Below are 17033 nucleotides of genomic sequence, written 5' to 3' on the forward strand. Positions count from 1 at the left end.
GTGTTTTCCTAAGTTCCCAGCCTTGCTCACTTTCTTAACTTCACCCCCATCTGGTTTTTTATTGGTTACCATCTTGTATTTTTGTGGTTCATTTTAGAGCAGCCTATTATGCTGTTTCTATTTCAGACATTTCATACATGCTTCCAATTTTAGGTTGAAATTATTCTTTACAGACATAATTTAAGAGCAGACCGCTTCATCTTAATAAAATACAGAAATAAAGTATTTAAATGGATATTTGTGTTGGAAAAATGAGCATCACCTGTGAACCAGAGTTAATAATTCATTGTTTTTGAATGGTAAAATACAAAAAAAAAACAAAAAAACATTTATGTCAAACATGCAGCAAATGCTGGGGAAAATGGGAGCCCAAATATTTTAATTAAAACTTTCACCCTCTCCATTAACACCACTAATAAGCAACTCAGATTCTTCTTCTGTTTCTTTTTCTATCCTCTCCTTTTTTTTTTTTTTTTTTTCTTTCTTTTCTCTCTCGGGCAGTGGGAGACTCCTCTTTCACAAATTGGGAACAGTGGGGCATAAGCAAATTGACACTTATTTCTGGAATCGTGGTGATGTCTATGGAGCAGCTGCAACACAAATAGCACACCTCAGGTACCTTCTCTGTCCAGCTGAGATAACACACTCTGTTCCTTAATGAGATAGGAAATTTCTCTAGGAATTCCTGTTTTTCAAGTTTGCCTGATTACAGAGAAGATGGGGGTGTTGGACGCAGTGGTGATGAGTCTGAGAGTAGCATGTTTTGTTTTTTTTTGTTTGTTTTTTAATATATTTTTAATATATTTAATATCCAACATTTCTGCAGGTTTTACTTTAAATTTTTGTAGCATATTCTAATCATTTAAGTAAAAATTGACTATAAATGGATAAATTTCTTTTAAAATACTAATAAGTAGATCACTGGCCACTAATTATTGGTGAGGTTGGTGACATAATATTTCCCCTTAATTTTACAAGTTTTAGTTTCCCATATTATGGCATTCACAGTAATTACCTTTACAGGTATTGACTGTTAGACTGTGGAGGGATGTTTTTTGTTGTTGTTTTTTTGACCCCCCAGGAAACCTGGTAGGGTAGGAAAATGTGATCAGGGTATTGCCATGTCTAAATTCGAATCCTTCTGTGGCACTGAATGTGTCATTTTACCTTCTGGCCCTCAGTTCTTAGAGCTGTGGATTCTAAGATCCTTTCAGCCACTTTCATAGCATTTCTTTGTTTCTTTTGGTATACTTGTTGAGAATTTTATGTCTTTTTGTTGGTTAGATGGAAAGTAATAATTGCTCCCTTATTTTGGAAGATACTATACTCATGTAACTAATTAGGCATTGTACTTATTAGGCATAAGTTCCCTTTATGGATATAGTGGAATTTGTAAATGTCTTAGAAATACTTTTCCTTCTGACCAGTGTTAAAATGCTAACACCTTCTCTTACAGAGAAGCATATGCAATTGGGAAGAAAGAAAAGCCGCCTTTCTTACCAGAGGAGCGCTCTTCATCTTCTGAAGAGGACGACCCTATCCCAGATGAGCTGCTGTGTCTCATCTGCAAAGACATTATGACCGATGCCGTTGTCATTCCCTGCTGTGGAAACAGCTACTGTGATGAATGTAAGGCATGCTCGTCCTTCAAAGACACATTTTAGAATATTATACAGTTGACCTTTGAACAACATGGGGGTTAGGGGCGTTATAACTAACCCCTTGCACAGTCAGAAATCCAAGTATAACTTTGACTCCCCCAAAACGTAACTGTTAATAGCCTACTATTGACTAGAAACCTTGCCCAAAAAAGTCAACTAATATATATTTTGTATGCTACATATATTATATTCTATATTCTTACAATAAAGTAAGCTAGAGAAGAGAAAATGGTATTAAGAAAATCATAAGAGAGAAAATACCTTTACGGTACTGTACATATTTATTGGAGGGAAATCCATGTATAAGTAGACCCATGCAGTTCAGATTCACATTTAAGGTTTAGCTGTTTTACTTGGAAAGGCACTTAGCGACACTGTGAATTTTAATAAGATATGAAATGTTGATAATTTATTGAGCATTTAATGAGAACTCAGCTTTTGCTGCTACATTTTTCTCTTTCTAAGCAACAGCCTCTCTGTTCTTTTAATATTTGAATTAACCAATACCTTCGTTAGGGTGACTGGCTGTGATGAGGTTTTAGGAAACGCAGGATTCTTGTTTCCTATACATTTTATCCCCCTTTTTAAAATTTTTTATTTTTAAATAAGTTTATTTTTTTATTGAGGAAAGGAGAGAGAGAAAGAGGGGGGGGGGGGAGAGAAACATCAATGATGAGAATCATTGATTTGCTGCCTCATTCAGGCCCACCTACTGGGGATCGAGCCCACAACCTGGGCATGTGCCCTTGACCAGAATCGAGCCTGGGACACTAGTCAGCAAGCCGACACACTATCCACTGAGCCAAACCAGACAGGCCTTAGGTAATCTGCCGATACTTTTAGATGTGAAAGATATCTTTTGTGGCCTCCCTCTTACCCAAGGTTTCACTGTAGTTTCAGTTTACCAGGGTTAACCACAGTTTGAAAGTTAAATGGAAAATCCCAGAAATAAACAATTCATAAGTTTTAAGTTGTGCAGTGTTCTGAATAGCGTGATAAAATCTCATGCTTAGCAGTTTTGTCCCACCTGGGACATGAACCATCCCTTTGTCCAGTGTCTCCACTTCCCTCCCATTAGTCCCTTAATAGCTATATTGGTTATCATCTTACTGTCATGGCATCAGAGTTCTTGTATTCAAGTCAACTTTATTTTATTTAATGATGGCCCCATAGCATAAGAGTAGGTATGCTGGCAATTCACATACACTAAAAAGAAGCCAGAAAGTGCTTCCTTTAAGTGAAAAGGTAATTCCTAAGTGTGATTTAGAACCGCTCTCTGTAAATAAATACTAACATTTTGCCATGTGGTTACTTATGGCTTTTCTTTCTGATACTTAGCACTTTTTTTATTTTCTGCCACTCATCTTAAGTTTGTTCCTTCTTACTGAAATAAAAATGTTACCATCTGAAAACTTCACTGCTCTGGCCTTTTTCATTTCTAAAGATAGTTTTGAACTATAAATCTGTATTGGGGGGCCTCATAGTGACTAAGGTCAAGAGAGGAAGTCACTTAAGACTTCTTTCAGAGTATGTCTTGGATTTAGCAAACCACTTGTTACTGAATTTTTTTTACTACACTGGAACATAATCAGTGAACCTGTAATTCATTGTTATTCCTACTTACTGTGCTATAGATGTCTCTGGTTTCTTTGACTGAATAACGCTTCTGTTTCTTATAAAACCCTAGTAAGCCATATAAATTCTTTTTTTAAGACTAATTTTTCCTGTAATATTCCAATTATTAGCTCAACAAAGAGAAAAGTATTTGAGAAAGAATGCTGTTTTTGAAAAATTTAAATGTTTAAATTATATTCATGATTTCTGTTTTTAAGGCAGAAAGAAGTTAGAGTGCTATGAGGCAAGAGACTAGAAATGATTAGTGATATGTGCTTGGAAAACAGTAACGTAACTGGACAGTAGTACACTTTCATTAATATTTAAAATGTTATATATAGGTATAAGAACAGCACTCTTGGAATCAGAGGACCATACATGCCCAACGTGTCATCAAAATGATGTCTCTCCTGATGCTTTAATTGCCAATAAATTCTTACGACAGGTAGCTGTCTTTCTATTCCTTTTACAATAACATTTTTATGGGGGAAAAAAATTAATCTTTTAATTGATTTAACTACTTGCATAAACACTTTTTTTGCATTTTTATGTTTGGTATCTAGGCTGTTAATAACTTCAAAAATGAAACTGGTTATACAAAAAGACTACGGAAACAGTTACCACCACCACCTCCAATACCGCCTCCGAGACCACTCATGCAGCGGAATCTACAACCTCTGATGAGATCTCCAATATCAAGACAACAGGATCCTCTGATGATTCCAGTGACATCTTCAGGTCACCCGGCTCCCTCTATATCTTCATTAGCTTCTAATCAGTCTTCTTTAGCCCCTGCTGTGCCTGGAAATTCATCTACCCCAGCGCCTGTACCTGATATAACTGCAACGGTCTCCATATCGGTCCACTCAGAAAAATCAGATGGGCCTTTCCGGTAAGTCTGGATTTCCCAGTGTTAGGAAACAAGTGAGATCAGTAATGTGGTTTTTATGTGTATTGTTTTAATAGTTGCTTTAGTGACCTGCAGTTTGTATGTCCTTGTGGACCACTGTGTTCAGCAAGGTGGGGAACTCATAAGAAATGGCTTAATCTTAATTGGAGAAAGAGGCAGACGAAGGAGATTGATTAGCAGTGATTGAACATCCCAAAGTAAAAAACTGCAGGTTGCCAACACCCCCTATTGTTGAATTGTATCCCATAACAGCTCTGTAGTCCACAAGGGTGACACTTTACTTGTGGTCATACTAATGTATGGGAAATGAACAAATGTGAGCAGAACTAAGAACAATTTAGAAGGCGAAGGAAGGGGGCATAACACATTGGTAGAGGTAGAGAGGTCAGCAATGATCATTGTTTTGGAGCATAATTACTTAGAAAAGTAGTGAAGACTCACTTAAATATTTCCTTTTAAAAAATAAAAGTGACCTTTGACCATATAATCTAGCAGTTCATAAATACTTAAAAGGTCAGCCAGTTGTCAATTGTTGGGGTTTTTTTATCCTCACCGGAGGATATGTTGGTTTTTTGGTTTTTTTAATTGATGTTGGAGAGGGAGAGGAAAAAAATAACCCATCAATGGGTTGCATCCAGAAGAGGCCTCAACTGGCAGCAGAACACACAGCCTTTGGTGTATAGAATGATGCCAGGGGCCTGTTTCAGACACACTGAAGCAAAATCTTGAGGTGTGGGACCTTCACATGTATATGTAAGAAATCCCACTGATAGGTAGGTTAGCCTTTCATTTGGTTAACAGTGGGAATAAAGCCCAGAGTTCATCGGATTATCTGAAAATTGCCCCCTTTAATTTATTGACAGATTTAGAGGTAGAATTTAATCTTGATCCTATATTGTGTGTGTGTGTGTTCCCACACTTTGAGCTTCTTTTTTTTAAGCTTTATTATTGTTTTAACTGTACTGATTTCTATCATTATCCATCATAAATCCTTGATGGTGCTTCTTAAGGAGGTTTCTTTTTACTTTTCCCTTGTATGTGAAGTAATCCAAAAGTCCAGTCTCTCACCTTCCTCGGAAGTTTTCAACATCTTTGATTTAACTCATCGTAGTGCAAAGAATGAAAAACAGTTGTAACTTTTACTCTTAATCCTCCATGTCTGATAACTTTTTGGTGTATTGTAAATTATTGTTTTTTAGGGATCCCGATAATAAAATGTTGCCAGCTGCAGCCCTTGCCTCAGAACATTCAAAGGGAACCTCTTCAATAGCAATTACTGCTCTTATGGAGGAGAAGGTAAGTTTTACTGGCTTTTAAATTTGTGGACTTTTTTTTTAACAGAGTTTTTCTGTGTTTTTTTTGTTTTGTTTTGTTTTTTGTTTGTTTGTTTGTTTGTTTGGTTTTGCGTGGATAGCATCATTTATTAAGAAAGATCAAGACAAAGACCACAGGAGGGTCCCTTCTGGACACAGGGCCAGGCATCCTGATCCAGCATCTGGGGAGCTACTGGTGGGAGGGTGCTTGCCCCAGGTGGGCCCTCAGGTTCCCACAGATGGCCCCTTCCTATCCCTCCGTCATGAGTCCTAGCTTCCCCCACTTAAGGCACTCGCTCTTTCTAACCAGCACCCACTCCCCCATAGAGTTTTTCTGTTTTGAGGTGCTTGATCGTTTGTTTAACTATTTGTTAAAAACTATTTTTTTATTTATGTGTTTTTTTCCTAAAGGGTTACCAGGTGCCTGTGCTTGGAACCCCGTCTTTGCTTGGACAGTCATTATTGCATGGACAGTTGATCCCTACAACTGGTGAGTATAATCATTCTGGTTTGAACATTTTTTTCTTTAACTTTTTCTAAACACAATATTATATTTACTTACTGGTTTTATTTTTGCTTCCAAGGTCCAGTAAGAATAAATGCTGCTCGTCCAGGTGGTGGTCGACCAGGTTGGGAGCAGTAAGTATATGTTTAAAAAAATCTTCAGCTGATTGCTTTGATCTAGATAATAGAAACTATAACCTAGACAGTGTATTGCTGAATGTCTTGTAAACTCTTACATGTCATGTTAACATGATTTTATGTAAAATATCACAAGTTCAAAATTATGAAGAATTCTTTTCTAAAAGAATGAGTAATTCTTTTCTAAAATTTAAAATCTTAACAATTCCTTTTATTTTTATGTCCTAACAAATGATGATCTTGACAGGACTTCAGTTAATGAATAGATAAGAATAACTTGAAAGAATAGTTTAAATACTGACTCACTATGCTAATTGATTAAATTTCTTCCTGTTTTAATTTGGATGTTCAAATTTGATACATTCTGAGATTAAAGCCCACACAACACAAAATTTCTCATTTTTAATAGTCTGTTAGTGTAATTTTACTGCATATTAGTATCTATATGGTTTTCTGCCCTGAAATACAAAGAAATTGCATCTTCTTATAGCATATTAAAAATCGATAGATTGCCGAAACCGGTTTGGCTCAGTGGATAGAGCGTCGGCCTGCGGTCTGAAAGGTCCCGGGTTCGATTCCGGTCAAGGGCATGTACCGTGGTTGCAGGCACATCTCCAGTAGGGGTTGTGCAAGAGGCAGCTGATTGATGTTTCTAACTCTCTATCCCTCTCTCTTCCTCTCTGTAAAAAATCAATAAAATATATATATATATTTTTTAATTGCTTTAAAAAATAAATTAATTAAATAAATAAAAATCAGTAGATTTACTTACTATCTTTTTATATATACAGTCATTTTTGCTTATATAATTCATAATAACAGGCTTATGTATTTGTATGGCCTGGCTTATATTCTAAAACTTAGATTTTGTTGTTATTGCTTGAAAGATAAACCAAGTATTAATATCTTTTATAAAAAATTTAAATGAGAGACTAATGGAATATATTAGCAGGGAAAATGTGGGATTTGGAGCCAGGTAGACCTGGGTTTGAATCCCAGCTCTTCCATTTACTAGCGATATGATAGTGGGCAGTGGGACACCTCTCAGCCTTATTTCCTTATCTATAGAAGTAGATTGGTACTGCCCACCTCAACATATAAAATGCCGAAACCGGTTTGGCTCAGTGGTAGAGCATCGGTCTGCGGACTGAAAGGTCCCAGGTTCGTTTCCGGTCAAGGGCACGTACCTTGGTTGCGGGCACATCCCCAGTAGGGGGTGTGCAAGAGGCAGCTGTTCGATGTTTCTAGCTCTCTATCTCTCTCCCTTCCTCTCCATAAAAAAATCAATAAAATATATTAAAAAATAAATAAATAAAAATAAAAATAAAATGCCTACACAGTGCCTGGCAGGTGAAGGGCTTTGTTCCTTTTCTGTAATAATGAGTTCACAGATTAATTTATGGAATGCTAATTGAATATAATATTACAGAAAATATTCTATATTGAGGTATCATTATTGTTCCAATATATTATAATAGAAAAATTAGTTTAAGTAAATGTTATGCTTGCTCATAACTGCTCTATCTGGAACTTGTAAGAGTTGGGAACAGACAGTAAGAAATGTTTTCAGAGTAAAGTTAATGTATACACACTAAAAGGTAATGTGTTATAATCAAGCTTATTTTATCTTTCTTTTCATACAGTTCCAACAAGCTTGGATATCTGGTTTCTCCACCACAGCAAATTAGGAGGGGAGAGAGGAGTTGCTACAGGTAGGAATGCTGAAATTCTTAAAAGACACTAATCTGATGATAACACTCAAAAATATAACAGAGAAATTAAAGCACAATTATGGTTTACACTTACTCAGTAGTTGCCCTTAAGAGGTCTAGGAAAAATGGATTATATTAGTAGTTTAATTACAGTTTTTAAGGCTCCTTCCCATCATCAATCAACTGCTTTCTCCCTGTCAGCACACAGCAGATTGTTGGCTTACGTTTACTCTTTTGAGGGTAGAAGAAAGTAATTAAGGCCCAGATCCTGTTTCAGTTAACCAGCTCAGCACCCAAAGTTTCCAAGTGTGTAGCATTGTATTTATCTCTCTTCTAGACTCAATTGTCCCAATCTTTTTGGTTTCTTTTCTAAAAGAAGAGACAAGGAGAATGTTAAGGGCTCGTGCCCTGCATGGGAACAAGCAGCATTAATCTAAGAAGTAAATAGGTCATACTCACACACCACCAGGGTAAAGGGTTCTCCAAGTTCCCTTTCTGATGGGATTAGTAAAGGTAGAGTAAACCTTCGATTTTGTGGACCTCGACTTAACAAACAAAATTTCCTGTTTGTAGGTCATAGATGAAAATTAATACTCTTAATTTTTAAATGCTTTTAACCAAGATTTGTTTATAATTAGGTTAACAGGTTATTTTTGTTACTAATGCACCATAAATTTTAACAAATTTTATCAAATAGGCCATTTGTTGGAAAAAACACTAGTAATTTTGCCAACATAAATAAATACTACATATCTTCAATTGTAAGTCTACATTTTTAAGTCCAAGAGTCACTGCTTGTAAATCATACATGGCCATACTGTATTGCATGATTGTTATCATGTAGCATGATTTTCTGCAGCAGTTTTCACACATGCCAGCCCATGTTCTCACATGCTAAGCCATGCCCCAGGCATGTGTGTTTGTTTATTCTCAGTAACTGGTGAATGCACACATTTGCTTTACCTATTATAAATTTAAAGACTTTTCTGTGAAATTAAATTTTCATGCATACTTAACTTTAAATACACAAACATCTCTACAAAACAACAGTTTTTTTTGTCAGACATATTCAAAAAAACCTACTTTATTTTTAACTGTATAATGGACTTCCAACTTTAATGGACAGCCCCTTGCCCAAATTAATCTGTTATATCAATGTTTTACTGTATTTTCTAGTGCTCCATTAAGAGTTGTTAAGCTTCTAAAAGTTAACTAATACTTCATATAGATCACATTAATGGAAGATAATATTTACTAAATCAGACTCTGAAAAGAGGCTTAAAATCTAAGCACCCCTCCTGCCACTACTTTGTATTAGCTATAATTTAAAAAATCATTAGTTTAACAGAAAGAAATCCACTATTTTATCTTCTTATCATTATTTTTTAATTCTCACTTGAGGCTGTTTTTTATTGATTTTAGAGGGAGAAGAAGAGAGAGAGAGAAAGAGAAATATCGATCGGTTGCCTCACGCAAGTGGCCCAACCAGAGATCAAACCCGCAACCTGGGTATGTGCCTTGACTGGGAATCAAACCCGAAACCCTTCAGTGTATGGAATGACACTTTAGCCAGGGCAAGAACCCCACAGTTTTAAAGAAGCCATTATTACTTCGATGAGGCACAAATCAGAAACTTTGGGCTTCACTGTTATTTGACCTAAACCTTTGAGAGAAAGCAGTGTAATTTTCAATTACTCATTACAAATGTTAAAACTAGTAATTTATTCTACTTTGAAGGGTCTTTACCCACTTCTTCCCTCAAAAAGATTATAGGAAGTGTTTTTCCTTCTTTTAAACTTTTGGTCTGGGAAGACATTTTGGGAAGAATTAAGTGCCTATATTACAGAAGTAGTAACCTGTCAGCTAGTTCCTTTAAAGGAAAAATTAGGAACTAATGAGATAGTTGTAAGGTGATAATAAATCTGAACTTTACAAAAGAGAACTTCTAAGTATACCTTGGCTGTATAATGTATACTTACATTATTTCAGTCCTTACGTAGTCTTTATAATTATTTTTATATGTAAGTGATGGTACATATAAGTGATATCAGTGTCCTTATTCTAATCCATTGATTAAAGTTTGAAAATAATTACAGATAGAAAAGACAAGCTTACTTATCTCAGGTGATTTTAGTTTAAAGGAATAACATCTTGGAATTTTTATTTCTCTAGAAGTATAAACCGTGGACGACACCACAGCGAAAGATCACAGAGAACTCAAGGCCCATCACTACCAGCAACTCCAGTTTTTGTGCCTGTTCCACCCCCTCCTCTGTATCCACCTCCTCCACATACACTGCCTCTCCCCCCAGGTGTTCCTCCACCACAGTTTTCTCCTCAGTTTCCTCCTGGCCAGCCACCACCTGCTGGGTATAGTGTCCCTCCCCCAGGGTTCCCTCCAGCACCAGCCAATTTATCAACACCTTGGGTATCATCAGGAGTGCAGACTGCTCATTCAAATGCCATCCCAACAACACAAGCACCACCTCTGTCCAGGGAAGAATTCTATAGAGAGCAGCGACGGCTAAAAGAAGAGTAAGTGTGTTCATTTGAAATTATACACTTTCATTTTCTGATGTAACCTTAAGCAGGTATCTATGGAAACATTTTCCATTGTTTCCATTTAGTACAAGAAAAATCACGTAGAAATCGAACCAAAGCCATACAAGCAACTTCCTCAGGGATTCCTAGTTATCTGTAGTTTTAAAGTGGAAAACTAATGGCAATTTCATTCATTTCATTCATGGTCTAATTACATTTGTCTTGTTAGTTTTCTTAATGGTTTTTGTTAACTTTCACTCTTTAACTTTATTTTACTAGGGAAAAGAAAAAGTCCAAGCTAGATGAGTTTACAAATGATTTTGCTAAGGAATTGATGGAATACAAAAAGATTCAAAAGGAGCGTAGGCGCTCATTTTCCAGGTTAGTGTTTTGCAAGCCTTCACAACAGAATTACAAATGGGACTTTGCCTCTCCAGGGATTAGCTATGGATATAAGTAACACTGCACTTGTGGAGTTTTCTAATTCGGTCTAGATATATATATAGAAACGGAGACGTAGCTTACTCCCCAGTATCCTTTTATTGAAATAATGTCTCAGTGTCAATTCCATTGTATGGAGCTAGCAGTTACTGGGGATTAAAGTACCCTTGTCCCTTAAACTTACTTATAGTGTGAAATAATTGGGAAATGTTTGTGGAAGGAAAGAAATAGGGGAATAGCCAAAAGCACATATCTGAGGACACTGCTACTTAAGGCTACAGCTTCTTGCTGGAACATTAACCTGTGTAATTATGATGTATGATAGAACATAAGTTGCTTTATTGATAGAAAAAAAATTAGTATAAAAATTCCCTGGAAGTTTGTTTAAAAGACTTATTTTTTAAGCTTACATTTGAAATGCGGTTTCTTTTAAAGCTATGATAGATTATATTGGCCAACATAGGACAAAAGAAATTGCTCATTCTTAAATGAGCAAATAGAAAGTAAAATTTAAATGTAATTGGCAATTTTTTAAATGTTAAGTTTATTAGCTCATATATCTCACGGTACATTAATGCACTTCACTCTAATTGTTAGGATTTCACTTTTGTTTTGTAACAAATGATTGATCTGACCTTTGCATAGTGTATTTTATTTCATTCCAATAAAAGGCCACTGTGCCTTTTTAATCATCCAAGATGAAATTTGATTTAAAGATTGAACCCTGAGGAGAAGCATACTAGAATCTGAGAGTCTATGTTTTATTTTGTATATATTTCTCAACTGTCCAACTTGTTTTGTTTTTTGTTTTTAGGTCTAAATCTCCTTATAGTGGTTCCTCATACTCCAGAAGTTCTTATACTTACTCTAAATCAAGATCTGGTTCAACGCGGTCACGTTCTTATTCTCGATCATTTAGCCGCTCACACTCTCGTTCCTATTCGAGATCACCTCCATACCCCAGAAGAGGCAGAGGCAAGAGTCGAAATTACCGCTCACGGTCTAGATCTCATGGATATCATCGATCTAGGTCCAGGTCACCACTTTACAGACGATACCATTCACGATCAAGATCCCCTCAAGCATTTAGGGGACAGTCTCCAAATAAACGCACTGTACCACAAGGGGAAACAGAACGTGAATATTTTAACAGATACAGAGAAGTTCCACCGCCATATGACATAAAAGCTTATTATGGGAGGACTGTTGACTTTAGAGACCCATTTGAAAAAGAGCGTTACCGAGAATGGGAGAGAAAATACAGAGAGTGGTATGAAAAATACTACAAAGGTTATGCTGCTGGAGCACAGCCTCGACCATCGGCAAATAGAGAGAACTTTTCTCCAGAGAGGTTATTGCCACTTAATATCAGGAATTCTCCCTTTACAAGGGGCCGCAGAGAAGATTATTCGGGTGGACAAAGTCATAGAAGTCGAAACATAGGTGGTGGCAACTATCCAGAAAAGCTTTCAACAAGAGACAGTCACAATCAGAAGGATAGTACAAAGTCAAAAGAGAAGGAGAGCGATGGTGCTGCAGGAGATGGTAAAGGAAGTAAACATAAGAAACATCGAAGGCGAAGAAAGGGGGAGGAAAGTGAAGGCTTTCTAAACCCAGAGTTATTAGAACCTTCTAGAAAAACAAGGGAACCTACAAGTGGCGAAGAAAATAAAACAGACTCGTTATTTGTTCTTCCGAGTAGAGATGATGCTACACCAGTTAGAGATGAACCAATGGATGCAGAATCCATCACTTTTAAATCAATGTCTGAAAAGGACAGGAGAGAGAAAGATAAGCCAAAAGCAAAAGGAGACAAGACCAAACGAAAAAATGATGCTGCTTCTGTGTCCAAAAAAGAAAATGTAAAACCTGCTAAGGGATCCCAAGAAAAACTAGAGGGAGAACGTGAAAAATCTCCTCGATCTGAACCTCCACTTAAAAAAGCCAAAGAGGAGACTCCAAAGACTGACAGTGCTAAGTCATCATCATCATCCTCTCAAAAAGATGAAAAGGCCATTGGCACTCCCAGAAAGGCTCACTCTAAGTCAGCAAAAGAACACCAAGAGTCAAAACCTGTCAAAGAAGAAAAAGTGAAGAAAGACTATTCCAAAGATGTCAAATCAGAAAAACTAACTAGTAAGGAAGACAAGGCCAAGAAGCCTACTGAGAAAAGTAAGCCTCCTGACAGCAAAGGAGAAAAAAGAAAAAGGAAAACTGAAGAAAAAGGTGCAGAGAAAGATTTTGAATCCTCTTCAATGAAAATCTCTAAACTCGAAGTAACTGAAATACTGAAGCCATCACCAAAACGCAAAATGGAACCTGATATTGAAAAGATGGATAGGACCCCTGAAAAGGACAAAAGTTCATCATCAACAGCCCCAACCAAAAAAATCAAGCTCAACAGAGAAACTGGTAAAAAAATTGGAAGTACAGAAAATATATCTAATACAAAAGAGACCTCTGAAAAATTGGAGTCAACATCTAGCAAAGTTAAACAAGAAAAAGTCAAAGGAAAGGTCAGACGAAAAGTAACTGGAACTGAAGGATCCAGCTCCACTCTTGTGGACTATACTAGGTATTTGATATGGACGGGTGGGTGGGTGGGTGTTTTTGGGAGGGGATTTTTTTTTAAAAGCAGAATATGTTAATGTGTTTTGATACTAGGTATTGGGTTGGTTTACTTTAAAGATAAGCTTATAAGTCATTTTTAGGGATGAGTCACTTTTTTTTATGCAATCATTGCTTAAGTCATTTATATCTGTTAGAGTAGACTTATCCCTTTTGAAAGTTAAACGTTTTTAAAAATATTTTCATTGATTTTTTTAGAGAGAGAGAGAGAGACACACATTAATGTGAGAGTGGAACATTAATTGGCTACCTCCTACATGCACATGCGTGCGCACACACCCCACACCATGAATTGAGCTCACAGCTTGGCTGTGTGCCCTGACTGGAAATTGAACCAACAATCTTTTGGTGCATGGGACATTGCCCAAACAATTGGGCCACATGAACCGGGGCAAAAAAAACATTATGTATTAGCCTTTTTATACTTATCAGTGTTTTAATAAAAGCAAATTCTTCATTAATTGAAAATTATTTCTTTTTAGTACGAGTTCAACTGGAGGCAGTCCTGTGAGAAAATCTGAAGAAAAAACAGATACAAAGCGAACTGTTATCAAAACTATGGAAGAATATAATAATGACAATACAGCTCCTGCTGAAGATGTCATTATTATGATTCAGGTTCCTCAGTCCAAATGGGATAAAGATGACTTTGAATCTGAGGAAGAAGATGTTAAAGCCACACAGCCTGTATCAAGTGTAGGAAAACCTGCCAGTGTTATAAAAAACGTTAGCACTAAACCATCAAATACAGTCAAGTATACTGAAAAAGAAAGCGAGCCAGCAGAGAAGCTTCCAAAACTCACCAAGGAAGTGAGCCATGAAATCATACAACACGAGGTCAAAGGTTCAAAAAACTCTGTATCTAGTGAAAAAGGGAAAACCAAAGAGAGAGATCATTCAGTGTTGGAGAAGGAAAATCCTGAAAAGAGGAAGAGCAGCAGTCAGCCAGAGAAAGATAGTAATTTGGACCGTCTCAATGAACAAGGTAGTTTTAAAAGTTTGTCTCAATCTTCCAAAGAGACTAGAACTTCAGATAAGCATGATTCCACTAGAGGTTCCTCAAGTAGAGACTTTACTCCCAGTAGAGACAAGAAATCCGACTATGACAGCAGAGACTATTCAAGTTCCAAACGAAGAGATGAACGGAATGAATCAACAAGAAGAAAAGACTCTCCTTCTCGGAGCAAAGATTCTGCATCTGGACAGAAAACTAAGCCAAAGGAGGAAAGAGATTTGCCTAAAAAAGGAACAGGAGATTCCAAAAAAAGTAATTCTAGTCCCTCAAGAGACAAAAAACCTCATGATCATAAAGCCACTTCTGATACTAAACGCTTAAGTGAAGAGACAAAATCTGTAGATAAAAATCCCGGTAAGGATCGTGAGAAGCATGTGTTAGAAACAAGGAACAGTAAAGAGTCCAGTGGCAATAAATTACTTCATATCCTTAATCCACCAGACCCACAGACTGAAAAAGAGCAGGTTGCTGTGCAAATTGATAAGAGTGCTACCAAGCCTAAACCCCAGTTAAGTCACTCCTCTCGACTTTGCTCTGACTTAACTAGAGAAACTGATGAAGCTGCTTTTGAACCAGATTATAATGAAAGTGACAGTGAAAGCAATGCATCCGTAATAAAAGAGGAAGATACTTCGGGGAAAATTTCTAAGGAACTGAAAGATAAAGTCGTAGAGAAAGTGAAAGAGACCCCGGACACAGCAGCAGCCAGCCAGGCCGGCGTCACCAGGAGCCAGAGTCACAGCAGTCCCAGTGTCAGTCCCAGTGGGAGCCACAGCCCTTCGGGAAGCCAAACTCGAAGCCACAGTAGCAGTGCCAGCTCGGCAGAGAGTCAGGACAGCAAGAAGAAGAAGAAGAAGAAGGAAAAGAAAAAGCACAAGAAACATAAAAAACATAAGAAGCATAAGAAGCATGCGGGCCCTGAAGCAGAATTGGAAAAAAGCCAGAAACACAAACACAAGAAAAAGAAATCAAAGAAGAGCAAAGATAAAGATAAAGATAAAGAAAAGGAGAAGGAGAAGGAGAAGGAGAAGGAAAAAGATGACCAAAAAGTGAAATCTGTCACTGTGTAGGAGGACAGATTTTTAAAATTGACTTAATTACTAAGTCATCTGTATTAAATTTTGTTATAATGTAAAGAGATTCAAGCCTTGTAAATAATGATATGGAAGACCCTGTGCTGCACTTAAAATATTGCTGCTTGATTATTTGATTTTTACATCAGAGCTTTATAACACGAACTTTTGTACAGAATTGTGAGTTGTGACCATGTAACATGAGAGGTTTTGCTAGGACCTATTATTTTTAACCACCAGTAATTAGTTGGGGTGGAGTTTACTGTACTGTGAAATTTTCACATTTGAATTTTTTAATTGCCTGGCAAAAGCTGATATCAGTTCTAAATATCAGCAGAATGATTTGCTGAATTCATTACAACCCCGTTATGTCACTTTTTGATTACAATAAAAGTTTTCAGGAAACTTTTAAAATGTGGAATATTGCATTATTTAAGTAAAGTGTCACGTCTTTTTCTCCTTCCATTTCCCTATTTAAAAGACCATCTGAGCCTTAAAGGTGAATTGAACATACAGAATTTTGAAGTAAACCTAGAAGATGCTATTTATTGGGGCAGGTAGTAGGTGGCCAGAAGTAATCAGCATTAATTGGAGATTCAGTTGAATGAATCTAGAAGGTTTTTTTTTTTTTTTTTTAATATCTTTTATTTTAGAGAGAGGAATGATCAGGGATAGAGAGAAACTTGAATGAAAGAGGAACATCAATTGGCTGCATGCCTCCCAGCGGGGATTAAGCCAGCCACTGCAGCAGGTGCCTTGACTGGGAATGAACTAGTGACCTCTTGGTTCAAGGGTTGATGATCAATCACTGAGCCACACTGGCCCAGCAAAAGATCTTAGTCATTAAAAGTTTGGACTTGAGGGTTTGGGGTTTTTGTTTTTGTTTTTTCTTTTTTCTGTGCTTGAATTTTAGAGATGAGGAATTGTGATTTGTTTATGGGCATGTATTTTTCTTGAGACCCTGATGAAGCAGTATTAAGGTCTTGGTAAAGTGCCAGGTAAAGAGAACATAGTGAGCACCTGTGCCCAGTCCATAAGAGCAAGCAGCAATAGGTCCAGAAGCACTACATACAGTTTACGGATCTCCTGGATGGCTGCGGTTCACCAAGGTGGAGTGGGCCGGAAAGGCTATTGAGAGGATTTGGATTTAGGACACTTTGGAGACAAACATAAACGGATTAAGAAGGTGTGGTGGGAGGAGAAGAGATGCACCTCAGCAGCAGTTGGCTTAGTAACCTGTCTCCTTGCCTCGAATTAGTATCTTCAGAGTGTGTGTGACTCCAATACTATGTACAGTTTTTGGGACGTGATTCCTGCTGGTATCTATACTAATAGCAGCCAAGGGCCGTCACGAGCTGAATGACCAGATGGTCAGCTGGTCACTAGGAAGTGAGTGGAGTTTCGGTCCCACCCCTACATCCCACAGGCTCCTATCACAACAAGGCGGGCAGGGCAGGCACATCAAGGTCATTAGCCTGTGGCT

At 37.2% G+C, this 17033-nt stretch overlaps 1 protein-coding gene across 6 annotated transcripts in view; it reads left to right on the forward strand.

Annotated features, from left to right (window-relative positions):
- The window catches only part of RBBP6 (RB binding protein 6, ubiquitin ligase), a 32648-nt gene extending 16684 nt beyond the window's left edge, over window positions 1–15964 (forward strand). The window contains exons 8-20 of one of the 6 annotated variants that reach the window (XM_045570272.1): window positions 1457–1629; window positions 3617–3720; window positions 3839–4167; window positions 5385–5481; window positions 5910–5988; window positions 6083–6137; window positions 7784–7852; window positions 9275–9361; window positions 10025–10387; window positions 10673–10774; window positions 11649–13409; window positions 13945–15466; window positions 15497–15964. In XM_045570272.1, the coding sequence (XP_045426228.1) occupies window positions 1457–1629; window positions 3617–3720; window positions 3839–4167; window positions 5385–5481; window positions 5910–5988; window positions 6083–6137; window positions 7784–7852; window positions 9275–9361; window positions 10025–10387; window positions 10673–10774; window positions 11649–13409; window positions 13945–15466; window positions 15497–15547 (4792 nt within the window). In that variant the 3' untranslated portion in view covers window positions 15548–15964. Of the gene's footprint in view, window positions 1–1456; window positions 1630–3616; window positions 3721–3838; window positions 4168–5384; window positions 5482–5909; window positions 5989–6082; window positions 6139–7783; window positions 7853–9274; window positions 9362–10024; window positions 10388–10672; window positions 10775–11648; window positions 13410–13944 lie in introns of those variants that run through there. The other 5 variants (XM_036460392.2, XM_036460394.2, XM_036460393.2 and 2 more) reach the window with 5 other exon arrangements.
- The last annotated feature ends 1069 nt before the right edge of the window (window positions 15965–17033 follow it).

The sequence above is a fragment of the Pipistrellus kuhlii genome, unplaced genomic scaffold, assembly GCF_014108245.1.
Source record: "Pipistrellus kuhlii isolate mPipKuh1 unplaced genomic scaffold, mPipKuh1.p scaffold_m20_p_31, whole genome shotgun sequence".
NCBI classification, from domain to species: domain Eukaryota; kingdom Metazoa; phylum Chordata; class Mammalia; order Chiroptera; family Vespertilionidae; genus Pipistrellus; species Pipistrellus kuhlii.